General features: G+C 44.9%; 1 protein-coding gene across 11 annotated transcripts in view; it reads left to right on the plus strand.

Moving 5' to 3' along the window:
- Nucleotides 1-10764, plus strand: part of LDB2 (LIM domain binding 2) — a 375092-nt gene extending 364328 nt beyond the window's left edge. For 2 of the 11 annotated variants that reach the window (XM_077876867.1, XM_077876876.1), the window contains exons 6-8: nucleotides 60-183; nucleotides 3575-3726; nucleotides 9268-10764. In XM_077876867.1, coding sequence (XP_077732993.1) covers nucleotides 60-183; nucleotides 3575-3726; nucleotides 9268-9498 — 507 coding nt within the window. In that variant the 3' untranslated portion in view covers nucleotides 9499-10764. The other 9 variants (XM_077876907.1, XM_077876929.1, XM_077876915.1 and 6 more) reach the window with 9 other exon arrangements.
- Nucleotides 10765-13341: the final 2577 nt, after the last annotated feature.

The raw sequence follows: 13341 nt of genomic DNA on the forward strand, positions 1-13341 counted from the left end.
ATTTATTGCAAATAATATTATCAACTAGTGAAACACCGATGTCTTTGAACTTTTTGCAGTTGTGTGTAATACTGGAGCCAATGCAGGAACTGATGTCGAGACATAAAACTTACAACCTCAGTCCACGAGACTGCCTGAAGACCTGCTTGTTTCAGAAGTGGCAGCGGATGGTGGCGCCGCCAGGTACGACCTCGTTCTTCACTCTTGTTCCAAATACACTTTCTGAGGCCTCTTTGGGGGATAAAGTGATGTGAAAAGGAAGGAAGGAATCGTAAATTTGTCAGGAAATGTAGTTTCTTACGGATATTTGGACTTGGGGACGTTGAATTTGTGAAGTACAAGCATCCTTAGGAATCATCTACAATCTCACTTAGGACCTGAAACCCAGAAGTCTGTTGATTTATTTAATGTTACAAAGCCGAAATCAGAAGCAAGGTTCCTTGCCTTCCAGTCCACTGGCTGTTCCATTGGACGAGACTGATGTCTTCTCGTGGCCTACTGTTATTTTGCTTGTGTGGTTTTTTTTAAAAAAGAATGATAGAAATTATGGGAAGGACGGAAAGGAGGGAGGATGGAAAGAAAGAAAAAAATAAATAAATTTGCTCCGTTTTTAAAGACAGATCTAGTATCAAAGGTGCTCTGATCATGAAGAGAATACATAAAAGATTCCATTTTCCACACTTCCTTAGAATGCAGTTTAGATACTATAGTCTCCTGCTGGGGCTCTGAAATTACTGCTTCCAGTTATCATTAATTGTCATTCTATCTAATACATTTTTACTCCCAGGCGTATGTCGAGCCTCATTGATCATAAAAGCAAAATGTATCCGTTTGCTAAAAATTATTTTTATAAAGAGTAATTATTAACACGAAGCACATAGCTTTCTGAATCACAAAATAGAATGGTCACCTTCTACTGATAATGGCCCAGGCATTTTGTATGAAATGAATATAGTAGACTTCACCAAGTACCTATTTAGAAATCCGAGAAAGCGAGCATCATCTTACATAGAATAGTTACATCCCAGTCTTAAAGGAATTTTAGACATTTGGAACATGATTTTTCAATGTTGTTAAATGTGCTTAAATTATTTTCTCTTTCAATGTCAATAAGGCTTTCTGGGAAAAAATATTTTACTCAATAAATGCCTTGAGAACCCATGTTTTCCAACATTTGCATATATAATTTCTATATTATTCATTAATCACTCATTCAGTAGTTATTGACTGAACCCGTACTAGGTGTCAGGTGCTGTTCCGGTCACTGAGAGTACAGCACCGAATGGAACAGTGAGAGAAATCCCAGCGCTCCCAGATCTTCTGTTCTCTTATTGAATCCTCAAAATAACCTTATAAGGCATTTCATGTTACTTCCATTTTAAATGTACAGGGCCTGAGATTTAAGTAATAATTTGCTTAATATTAGTAATAATATTATAGTAATAGTACTGAAGGAGGTCTGTGTCACAATAGGTTTTTACATCTCCAGAGTTCATGACTCTATTACCTCAGTTACCTGCTGCCCATGGGAGTAATCCAGAGTATGCAATTTATGCATATTCCCCCAAATTTCATAAAGGAAGCACAGATATAAAAAAAAAGTAGCTGATTTTAATTTTTGAGGTAAAGGACGAAGTTTGTCAGAAGAACTAAGTACTTGCTTGACTTTGAATGTGTCACTCAGCTCCTTCTAAGTGCCATGAGCTGGAACAATTCTATTTCCTATTTCCCCAACCTTCAGGACAAGCACCCGTAACTCTCTATGGATAGACATGTTAGGCCCTTTGATGAAAAATCTTTGAACATAAGAGACAAAATATTGTATTGACATATTGGTTAAGCATCATCAATATTGACAAAATATTAAAAGGAAAAAAAATGGTGTATAAATAGGAACATAATCCCCTTCTTCCTCAACAGCCAGGGATAATTTGGTGGACTAGGCTGTCTTTGAAACAAGCCTTAAAGGAGATCCTGCCCCCTGCCCATCAAAAGAAGGAGGCAGGTTCTCTCTCTCTCTCACTTGGATCCAGTATGGCCCTGGCTCATCTTCTCTCCATCAGAGTTGGGTCAAGACTAGGGTTAGCAAAAAGGATGCTCTTGCATGCCATTTCCAACTTAGTGACTGCCTGGAAAAAGGTTCTGAAGATTCCTCATTTACAAATCACAGGTCAGAATAGTATTTAATTAATAGAGTTGCTGTGAATATGAAATAGTCATGACAAAGAAACCATGAAGAACATGAAAACATTGAGTAACACTCACTACATAATATATAAATAAATACTATTCATCTGACTGCACATCACCACGGGTCCCTATGTTTTCATGAAAACATTGCCCATCCATCCAGTCCAAAATATTTTCCTCTGTTTCTAAACAGGACTTTCTTTTTTCTTTTTTTTTTTTTAAGATTTTATTTATTTATTCATGAGACAGAGAGAGAGAGAGAGAGAGAGAGAGAGGCAGAGACACAGGCAGAGGGAGAAGCAGGCTCCATGCAGGGAGCCCGACATGGGACTCGATCCTGGTCTCCAGGATCACGCCCTGGGCTGAAGGTGGCGCTAAACCGCTGAGCCACGGGGATGCCCTAAACAGGACTTTCTTGAAAAGATCTAGTCCCTCTTCGTGAATATGCCGGCTGTGGCACACTAAGACATCTTAACACCCAGGGACTTTGAAATTAGTAGCATTCTTTAAACATCGGTGTCCAAACCATGCAACCTGAGGACCATACTGAGCTTGGGACCCTACGTTCTACATTCATGGCTGACAGAACTCACGCCTCCCTTTCTTTGTACTTAAGCATCTCTAGGTGTGATGGCACTGGGGTGCAACAGGGCGCTACCAGGAGACGCTGCTACTACACTGGTCCACCACCTTAGCTTGGTTTCAGTCCTTTCTCTTACACCTCAGAGGCCCCTTACCCCCGAGGGAACCCAGGGCCCTCCTTTTGCTCTAAAGAAACAATAGTCCAGGGGTGCCTCGGTGGCTCAGTTGGTTAAGCATCTGCCTTCAGCTCAGGTCATGATCCCAGAGTCCCAGGATCAAGCCCCCCCATGGGGCTCCCTGCTCAGTGGGGAGCCTGTTTCTCCCTCTCCCTCTTCTCCTTCCCTTGCTTGCGCTCTCTCGCTCTCTTTTTCTCTCTCTCAAATAAACAAATAAAATCTTTTTTTTTTAATTTTTAATTTTTAATTTTTTTTAATCTTTTTTTTTAGAGGAAACAACAGCCCAGAGAAAAATGCTTTACCCAATTCTGTAACGATAATATTTTTAACTCCAGTATAAAAGTGGTATTTGAGGCTGCCCCCTAAGGTATATTAATAGATTCCAGACACATATATAACACAATGAAACACAAATCATTTTATCTAGATACCAAAGAAGAGAATTGCACGCATTTTGTGCTACAGATAAAACAAGGGCTTCCTCCCTTCCCTCTGTGTCAAGTTAAAAGAAATGGAAACAATTTCCAGTCGACCCTTTTCAGGGTACCAGCAAGGCGTCCTTGGAGGGACACTATTCTGACCGTCGCCCTGGAACTGATCCTCCGTGTCCATTTTTCATTGTGCAGCAGAACCCACAAGGCAGCCGACAACCAAACGGAGAAAAAGGAAAAACTCTACCAGCAGCACTTCCAACAGCAGCGCCGGAAACAACGCCAACAGCACCGGCAGCAAGAAGAAGACGCCGGCCGCCAACCTGAGTCTGTCCAGTCAGGTACCTGTAAGTCTCGCTTTCCTTTTAGGCCTGAAATCCTGCCTTGCCTGCCTTCCACCTGCAGGGGCCCACGTGAAAGCCTCCTTGAGCCCCAAACGCCGGTTGAGGGCGGGGGAGGGCCGGGTGGGGGGCCGGGGTGGGATGGGGGGGAGGAGCTCTGCCTTGGAAACCTTCCCTTGCAACCTGGGAATCAGGGAGGAATATTAAGAGTCTGTGCTGCGCAGGGACCTGAATTAAAAAGCCGTCAGAGTCACAGACAGGAGATATGTCACTTAAGGTTTAATTAAAATATCACTTAGCGGCAATGCCTGGTGGCACAGAAGGGGCTCTCAGCACCATCACTGGAGACCCTGTGCTCCACTGGAAACTCGCTCCCGGCGTTCAGGCTCCGTATTGTAATTGGATTGGGCCTTCCCGACATGGGTGTCCCTTCGTATTTTAAGACTCAGGTAATTAACTCCTGGCCACTAAAAATGCAGCTCAGTGGATTCCACTTTACCCATTTCATGAGCTCAGGGGGAGGGTCGGCCCCTGGTTTGGTCTCAACTCTCTTGACCTCTTGACCCTTTCTTTCATTTCTGGGTCTTGACCAAGGAAATGGGCCACGTAAAAGGGGGCTTCTTTGAACTCCAAGGCTGACAGCTGATGGGTGTCCCCAGATAGTACACCGTGTGGGCCCTTTCTTCGTCTTTCTCCATCTCCTATTACTTTTAATTTCAAGTTCTGTCCTGTCTGCTCAATTACTTCCTAACTCCAAATCCCTCAGCCCAGTGTCATTTATTGCTTTTAAATTCTCTCACTCCTCTAAGCATTTCTTGTCGCACGTCCCCTCCACGATTACTTGTGGGCACTCCTTCTCTGCTGCCCTTGTCATACCACCCCGTCACCCGGCGTTTGACTGTCGTTTGAGCCCTGACACTTCCGTGGTGCTTCATGGATATCCTCTAGATACCATGTCTTGGGAAATGTGCTCTATTTCTTACTACTTCCCTCCACCAATGCAATTTGACTTTTCCCCCTGTTTCTCACCTTTTCCCCCTCTTGGTCTGTTGTCCTCACATCTCTCTCCATGTGAGAGTGGACCCTTCTTTCATGGGGATTCTCCACTGACTTCTAAATGTGTCTTTCAAACCTGTCCCCAACCCACTTTTACCCACTTTCCATCAGTCCGTTTTCTTTGGCTAAAACCAACCCCATCGGTACCTGAGAACCCCCTGGGCCACTTTTCTCCTGTCTTCCATAGGCAGAGGGTATGGTTTTCATCCTTATTGCACTAGAAAGAAAGGGTCATGGAGAGAGTGGCCAGCCTGTGGGGAAGGTACCATTTAATTTTAAGGCTGCTAGGAATTATAGTCTTTAAATAATGCCAGACTCACCTCTGTTTTCTGAACTGGGCTAAAGAGTCAGACCAAAAAAAAAAAAAAAAAAATCAAAGAAGAAAAAGAGTCTTTTTATTAAAATACCAATAAGTTAGGCCCATTCCTGGTTAAATTGGAAAATGCATAGAGAAAATGGCCTGGTATAAATAAATCAACCCCAAAGTGCTCAGAAGTAGCCCATTATTCATCTACTCCTAGAATTTTAGAAACTAACATTTGTCAGTTTCCCCTAGCGAATGAGAGTACATTCCAGAGAGTTCAGGAACTGTGACATCGGTACTTAAAAGGCACAATGGCTGCAAGAATTTAGTTCAGTTCAACAAATGTTTCCTGACCTCCTACTATGTGCCCCACACTTTACCAAGAATCAAGAAACGACAACAAAAACCCAGCCTGTTATTGAGGAGCTCAGCATCTACTTAAGGGATGGCCAAGAGGTTTCCTCTTTCCTGCCAGCTCAGTCTCCTGGTATCAGCTAACAGGGTCCAGCACCGAGTAGGATTCTGAGGCCTAGCCTGAGTTTGGTGGGCCTTCCATTAGTGATGTCTGCCTCAGGAGTAGAATAGTGGCATAAGTGTCATGTATTTTGACATACCTGGCCTAGTTGGAAACATCTCAATTTTATTTTAAAGGGCACATAGTTTGTTCTACTCCCTTATGCTCTTATTCTCCAGCCCAGCACTTGCATCTTAGTGGATACCTGTGTCCAGAAGGGTTCTTAATGGATTGAGACCCTTTGGATTTGGTAAGAAGGCACCATTAGAAAGCGAGAGCAGAATTTCAGCACGATCCCCGCACCATGCAATTAAAGAGGTTTTAATCAAGTAAAACTTACAGATGGCCAAGAGGGGCAGGGAAAGGCAACTAGGTTAGGAAAAATGTGCACATTTCTGTGTGCGCTCCAGTTGAATGAACATTAAATGATAAACATCGTCTGGCTTGTAGTGGCCACATCTTTTAACCCTGTGTACTGAATTACCAACAAGATTTTACTGTTAAAATAGAACGTGATCTGCAGCCACGGCTGCCTCGTTCACAGGCACGACCAGATTTTATGTGCCACCGTGACCACAGCTGTGGTCCGCCTAGCTGCCATGGCAGCAACGTGTGTGTCTGGCGAGGACTAGGGTTTAATCCTTGGATTCTGCTTCTCACTCCATGAGCAGGGGCTAGGAGCGATCCCGAACTGCAGCCTCAACCCTGGGAGGGATGGAGACCTGTGTCATTCAACAGCAGTGACCCCTTCTGGCCAATTTAAGGAGAAGCATTGAGGGGCCCTGAAAGGAGTCACTTCCAGTCCTCCTCAGAGGTTGGTGGTCCTTGCACGGGGGATTAGTGAGAAGATGTGACATGGGCAAGAGCTGGTGGCACCTCCAGGCCTCCAGCGAGGAGCAGAGGTCTGCCTCATGGGGAGCCGAGGGCATCTGGGTCACTCTCAGACAGACCAGCCCTGCCTCCTGTGGGACACACGAGATAGCAGACATGGGAAGGAAATGCACCTCTCTCTCACTACCGATGTTGAATGTTGGGGGGATTTTTTAAAATGTGGGGGTGGGGTAAATGGAGCCAACATCCACTAGTGAGAGGCAGCCCAGAACGTGCACTATGTCTCCATTCATTTTGTGTAAGGATAACAAACCTGAGAGCACCTGAGCAGAGAACCACTCGTCTCGTCCGCAGGTTTAGTAGAGCCAGGTAGAGCCCTGTGCATACTTGTGTAAGTGGCCTCAAGTATCTATGTGCATAGGAAGCCCTTAGCACACGCCTCTTTCATAGCTTGCCATCTATCAATCACTCACACTCGTAAACACAGGATTATGTATCTGGCTAAGGATTTTCTGTCATAATCAGGAAGGCGAATGTGGCACCTCTCTGAAGTCTCTGATGCTGCCAAGGATCTATGCCTGGGCATCTTTTCCGGCTATTCCAAACATTACCAACCTATCTCAGCCCCATTTGGAATGATTCAAATCACTATTTTCATAGTACTTTTCTTGAATGACTGTTATTTTTCTGATGCGATGAAGGCACCTGGAGTGTTGAGAACCTTTTTCTAATGTCACGCTTAAGCTGCCTTCTTATTTTTCTCCTCTGTTTCCAAATGATGCTTACCTCCCCACACTGTCCCAGCCTCTCTCGATGACCTTGGACTCACAATACTAATGCAGACCCACGTGGTCGGTCCCCACGCCCTTCTCCTGCCCTGTGACACCTCACGCATGTGTTTTCTAACCCCTCCAAAATGTGCTGCACAAAAGTCACAAAATGAGATTAACTCATGTCACCCTCTCCCCAGTCTTGCCCTACTCTTTCTCCCTACCTTTGTTGGCTAACCCGATAACATCCTCTCCTCTCTGGAGAGCACATTCCATCTCCAGTCCTGTCCGTATTCTTGCCAATCAGAGTCCTGTCTATGTTGTACCTCACCTCGAGTCCTTGTGAGTCCTCCTTCCGTGTCCGTGTCACGTCTGGCTCTTTGCTGCATAATCAATACGTTCTTCGAAGCACACTGCTGATTTTCCTGCCAGTACCTATATTGCTGAGTTTACCCAATTTGTACTTGAGGCATTTACTTAATGCTCTTTAAAGTCATGTGTGTCAAATCACAAGAGTGACTAGTCAGAAAACACAGTTTGGAAATCCATTGATTATCTCCCCCATAATTCTCGGGGAATCAATCAATCAAGCCAACAAGGTTTTCCACTCTGAAATCGACCAGGTGGCAATTAAGGGTTCTATTCAATTGGCACCTTCAGAATTCTAGAAGGAACTGGAGGGCCTGCTGGACCTCCTCCTGACCAAAGGCAGTGTTCTACTGTACTGTCCCAGGAAAGCCTCTCCTGCTCCAGTGTGGACAATTTTTGCCCATTTACCAAAGCATTTTGTCCAATTAGCCTCCCTGTCAGGACACGCACCCTTAATAACATCTCCAAAAGCATGTGCCTCAGCCCTGCTCTTTCTGGCAGGGGTAGAAGCTGATAGCACCGGGCACTCTCCTGGAGTCAGTGCACTTTTGAGTAGACTATTGCTCACAGGCTGCCCAGCAGTATCACCTGACAGGTGTCCTGCCCCGTGCCCAGGTCACCCATCACCCCCATATGGCCCCCTTTGAACAAAGAGGCCAGAGTTGTGCCCTGTGTATGCATCCTTCTCTCCCATCCCCCGTCCCTCGTCCCCCATCCCCCAGTGCCTCTCCAGCAGTGGCCTCCAGGATGCTCCTGGCTACAGTAGGTGGCTTCCTTGTTTGCATGGAAGGACAATTTGTACTTAAAGGAGTGATTAGATGGATTCTTCTCGCACGCTTCCATTTCTGATGACTACCAGCTTCATCAATGTAATTATAATTAGCGCTCTTCATCTTCCTTTTATGGTACCAGCTGGACAGACTGGTTCTCTTTACCGCCCAGATTGGTGGCAGGGTTGCCTGTGCGGGGATAGGTGACAGGCACCATGAAATAACAGATGGTAAATTCAGGGCTTGTTGGCAATCAGCAGGTTTTTGCTAATGACTTAATTAGCTATGCAAATTGTCAAATCAGTGTGAACATTGTTTTTATCGAAAACTTTACCTAAATTAATTACCATAATTAAGTAGCAGAATGTCAAGGATATTGGCTGCATAAAAGGGCCTGGCTGAGTAGAAAAAAGAGAGATTCTGTCTTCAATTAAAATGTATACCGTCCTTGGGACAGAGAGAAAGCCATTTGGAATGAGTCGCGTGAATACTGTAGACCTGCATCCTCCCCGTGCTGGCTGCTGGTTTCCAAAGCCATTCAGAGGCTTTTTGGAGGTATTGGAAGGCGCCCAGCAGAAGGTTCCACAGCCCTCTCTGAAGTCCCCAATGTCGGCAAGTTCAAAGCGTGGATTTTTTTAATTTTGAAAAATCCATTTTTTTATTTCTGCAGATTGCTAGCATTGCTCGTTCTCCGGTGTCAGGCTGCGCAGTAAGGACATAAACTCGCGTGGTTGTTCCACGTCAGGAGGCAATGTTTATTTCCTGTAGAAATCAAATATGCGTCTCGGCCCCGCCCCCCGACTTTGAGACTTGACCCCGGGGCACAGCACGCGAGCGCGTCGGTCCCAGACCCCCCAGCTCCTCCCACTAGTGTTTTAAGCTGAGCTTCTTGTCCCAAGGTTTCCCTGTAATAATGTCAGCTGCTGTTCACAGGATGTGATGGTGGTAGGAGAGCCAACTCTGATGGGAGGTGAGTTTGGGGACGAGGACGAAAGGCTAATCACTAGATTAGAAAACACGCAGTATGACGCGGCCAACGGCGTGGACGACGAGGAAGACTTCAACAGCCCCCCCGCCCTGGGGAACAGCAGCCCTTGGAGCAGTAAACCCCCCGCCGCTCAGGAGACCAAATCAGAAAGCGCCCCGCCCCAGGCTCCCCAGTGAGACTGACCCGCACCCGCACCCGCACCCGCACCCGCACCCCGTGGGCCGTGGGCCGTGGGCCGTGGGCCGTGGGCTGCACCCACGCTTGCAGATCCCTGCTTACAGGAGAGGAAGGAGGCGAAATGAAAACTTTTCCACGCAAAAACCTGTTTCTAAACCACAATGACCTGAGTTTTGAGTTTCTTTTCTTTCTTTCTTTTCCTTTTTTTTTTTTGTTTTTTGGGTTTTTTTTTTTTTTTTTTTTTTTTTTTTTTTTTTTTTTTGGTCTTTTTTGAATGGAGAGGATTATTCCAATAAACTTCCATGACCCTTCCCTGGAGGCCTTCACAGGTAACGCAGAGACTGGCACTGATCGTAATTAAATCAAGAGGGCAGGCTCGCGCTTCTCCTGGCTCGGTGTTTAACCACATGTTTGTTAACGACCCCCCCTTACCCCCCACCCCCACCCCCACCCCCACCCCCACCCACCCCCATCCAATGGAAGGCCATATTGTCAATACGCCCTCAGTGCTCAGGGCCTCATTATATGCCGACCCTAACTACAGATGACTTTTTAATATTGTAAAATATTTTCTGCTTTTTGACTTGCATCTGAGAGTTTCTTGTTTCAGTAAAAAAAGAAAAGAAAAAAAATCAGCTTTTGGACAGTAATTTAAGTGTATTCCTTATTATTATTATTATTATTATTAATTTTCCTTCTTTTCTTTCATTGGGTAACAGCTAAGAGGGCCTAGCAGGGTAGTTGATGGGGGAGCTAATATCAATTTGTTCTCCAACCCGAGTTGGTTCAGTTGAGCCCAAGTGCTGAAACAAGAAATGTCTTTTTTGTCATCGAAGACACCAAGGCGCATTTTTATGTAAAGAAAGACACCTGGCCCGTTGAGAACTTAGGCGTTTGTAAAATTGCTGTTGATCCAAATCTTTTCAAGCCATGTAATCCATTAATTTTGTGGGCAGTTTAATAAACCTGAAACTTTTTTGTGTTTTTTATTGTATCTGAGTTGACTGTTGCTTCTTTTCATAGTATATTTCTTGTATGATATTTTGTAAAGCCCTCACTTGATTCTTTTATGGGGATTTTTCTTTTGGGGCAATTCCAGTGTATTTATGTGAAACTTTATAAGAGAACTAATTTTTTCCATTTGCATATTAATATGTTCTTCCACACATGTAAAGACACAGTGGCTCCGTGTGTTATAAAACAGCTGTATTTTATGTATGCTTTACTGATAAGTGTGCCAATAATAAACTGTGTTAACGACCAAAGCAAGCGAGTCTGGTTGTTTGTGAGCATGGGTGGAGAAATCTGCCCACGATTATGAGAAGTCTGGAGCTTGGATTTATCACCTGACTACAAATGGAGTGGAATTGTGAAAGCTGTGCAGTCCTTTGTAAAGTCTGATTCCTTTCCCTACTCATTGCAGTTCGCTTGGGCAGATGTGGGGGTGCCTGCACTGTGCTGGGCACGTACTGGCTGAGGACACAACAATGAGCAAGGAAAATATCGCCTGTGCTTCTGGGGCTTGGCAAAGGCAAGAGCGGTGACTTCCACTCGCTGAGTGTTTATTCTGCACCAAACAACCCTACTTAAGGTCCACAGATATTATTTCAGCTAATCCTCAGAAGTTCACAAAGTTGGCATTAATGTCTTCATTTTTAAAAATCAATGCCTTGCTTGCCTATTTTTCTCAAAAGTTGCTATACAAGACTATGGCAAATTCACTTGAGGACTTTTTTGTTTAAAGAAATTCCCTCTTGTTTTTCCACTGTTTTCCACCAGTGAGGAATAGGAGAGATGAAATCTGTTAGCATTTGTTGGATGCGTATTAAGTTGGCACTTAATTAAATTGGTGATTTTAACTTATCATCTTGGCAAATTCTGGAAAAGGGAATTTGAAAAAGAGACGCTAAGGGAGGCCACATGTCTTCGGGTGGGATTCCTAGAAATGGAGCCTGAGATCAGGATCTGGAGGCACAAGATTACTGACAGAGTGTTCGTTGGGTAAAATAAAGGGAATCTTTCTCCAGGAAGTGGGAGGTATAGAATAGGGAAGGGGAAGGAGTTTATAAAAGCTATGGACTCATGTAGTCTACTTTCTGGACCTGGTCCATGAAGGGAGGACTCAGAACATAGACCCCACTGCAGAACTGTCTTTTCCTGAGCTAGCTAAGCTGCCAGACTTTTGCATATTTGTACCAGTCAGTCATTGGCTGGAGCCATCCCCAGGCTATAGGAGACTGTACCCTTTGGAACAAGGTGGTCCCCATCAGTTCAGAGCAGTTCTGCAGAGAAGAGGGCCATCTAGAAGGCAATAGTCATAGTGTCCTGGCATAGGTGTGCTGGTCTCAGAAAGGGCATCTTGGCAGGTCATAGTCTACTCCATTAAGTGACTGGTCTCATCTCATAATGCATGGGTGACATAGTTGGGATTTGAATCTGGATGTCCCTTGACTACAGAGCCTGCATCCTTTCTACAATATCTATACTTCTCTAGAATATTAGCATTTTGAGGAAAATGTTCAGTACAATAGCAAAAGAGCCAAAGGACATATAGGAAACCACTACTTTATTGCTTCTTATTGCCTCTTGAGTACTGCTAAGAGAACTTCTAGTTTATCCCACACCCAAGTCTTTTAAGTCATTACAGCTGATGCCTTGGACAAATTATTTGACACCTGTTCTAGTTTTCTATTGCTGCATAGCAAATCAACCCAAAACTTAAGGGACTCAAGAGGACGATCTATTATTATCAGTTACCCTTTTGAGAGCTCATCGGCCTCCGCTGGGTGGTCTGCACTTAAAGGCTCATACATACTGGGGCTGGAGTCATCGGAGCCTTGACCTGGTTGAACAGACAAGATGGTGCACTCACACTGCTGGCTATGAAGTAGGAGCTTAGCCAGGTCTGGTGACTGGAGTGCCTTCATGTAATCTCTCCACAGAGTTCTCACAGAATGTGGGTTCTGAGAGGGGATGTTCCAAGAGCTGGCATCCCAAATGAGGATAAACATAAATTGCCAGGGCTGGAACTGACGAAACATCACTTCTTCTCTGTGCTATACATCAAAGCCGCCCAGATCCAAGGCCTGGAGGCATGGCCTCTACTCTTCAAGGGATAAGTGGTGTGTGCGTACAGAAGGGGAGAGACTGATGGCAGCCATCCTCTGAAGCAAACACCGACATCATCCAGTGCAGTTCACACCCTGATCCTCGCTTACCTTGCTGTTGTGCTTTTAGCCCCTCCCCACTTGCACTTGATTCGCCATCCAGCTAGGCTCCTCCCAATTTTCTGATTACAGCAGTTCCTCATGTCACAAGTGACTTTGCCTGTTCTTCCTCCTTAGAACGCCGTCCCCCACCTTCTTACGTTACCAAAGTTCTTCATCTTTAAAAGCCCAGCTTGATTTTCATATCTGCAGAGCTGCCTCTCCTGTTCTGGTCAGGGTCTCCTGGTCCCTCTGAGGTCCAAGACACACTTGGTCCTTGCTTCCACCACAGCACTTTCCTTACAAGCTTTTGTTGATGCTGCTGAACACACCTCACTGTCCCATTAGACTTTCCCAGGTCTGAGCAGTTGAATAATTTCCACCTGAATTCTTAATATGTAGTTCTAGCATACATGTTAATGAAACAGATACAGTTAGAACTCCCAAGCAAGAAATTATGAAACCACTGTGCAAAACTTAACAGGATAATGCCTGTTAAGTTTCACACAGTCTGTAATCCTAAGGCACGATGTAGGGTGACAGTTATCTCTGCAGGTATATAAGATGGTAATAGATGGGTGTGTTCAAGTTTCTCAGGGGTCAAATCAACACACACACACACACACATACACAAAG

This window comes from Canis aureus, chromosome 2 (assembly GCF_053574225.1).
Source record: "Canis aureus isolate CA01 chromosome 2, VMU_Caureus_v.1.0, whole genome shotgun sequence".
Classification (NCBI taxonomy): Eukaryota; Metazoa; Chordata; class Mammalia; order Carnivora; family Canidae; genus Canis; species Canis aureus.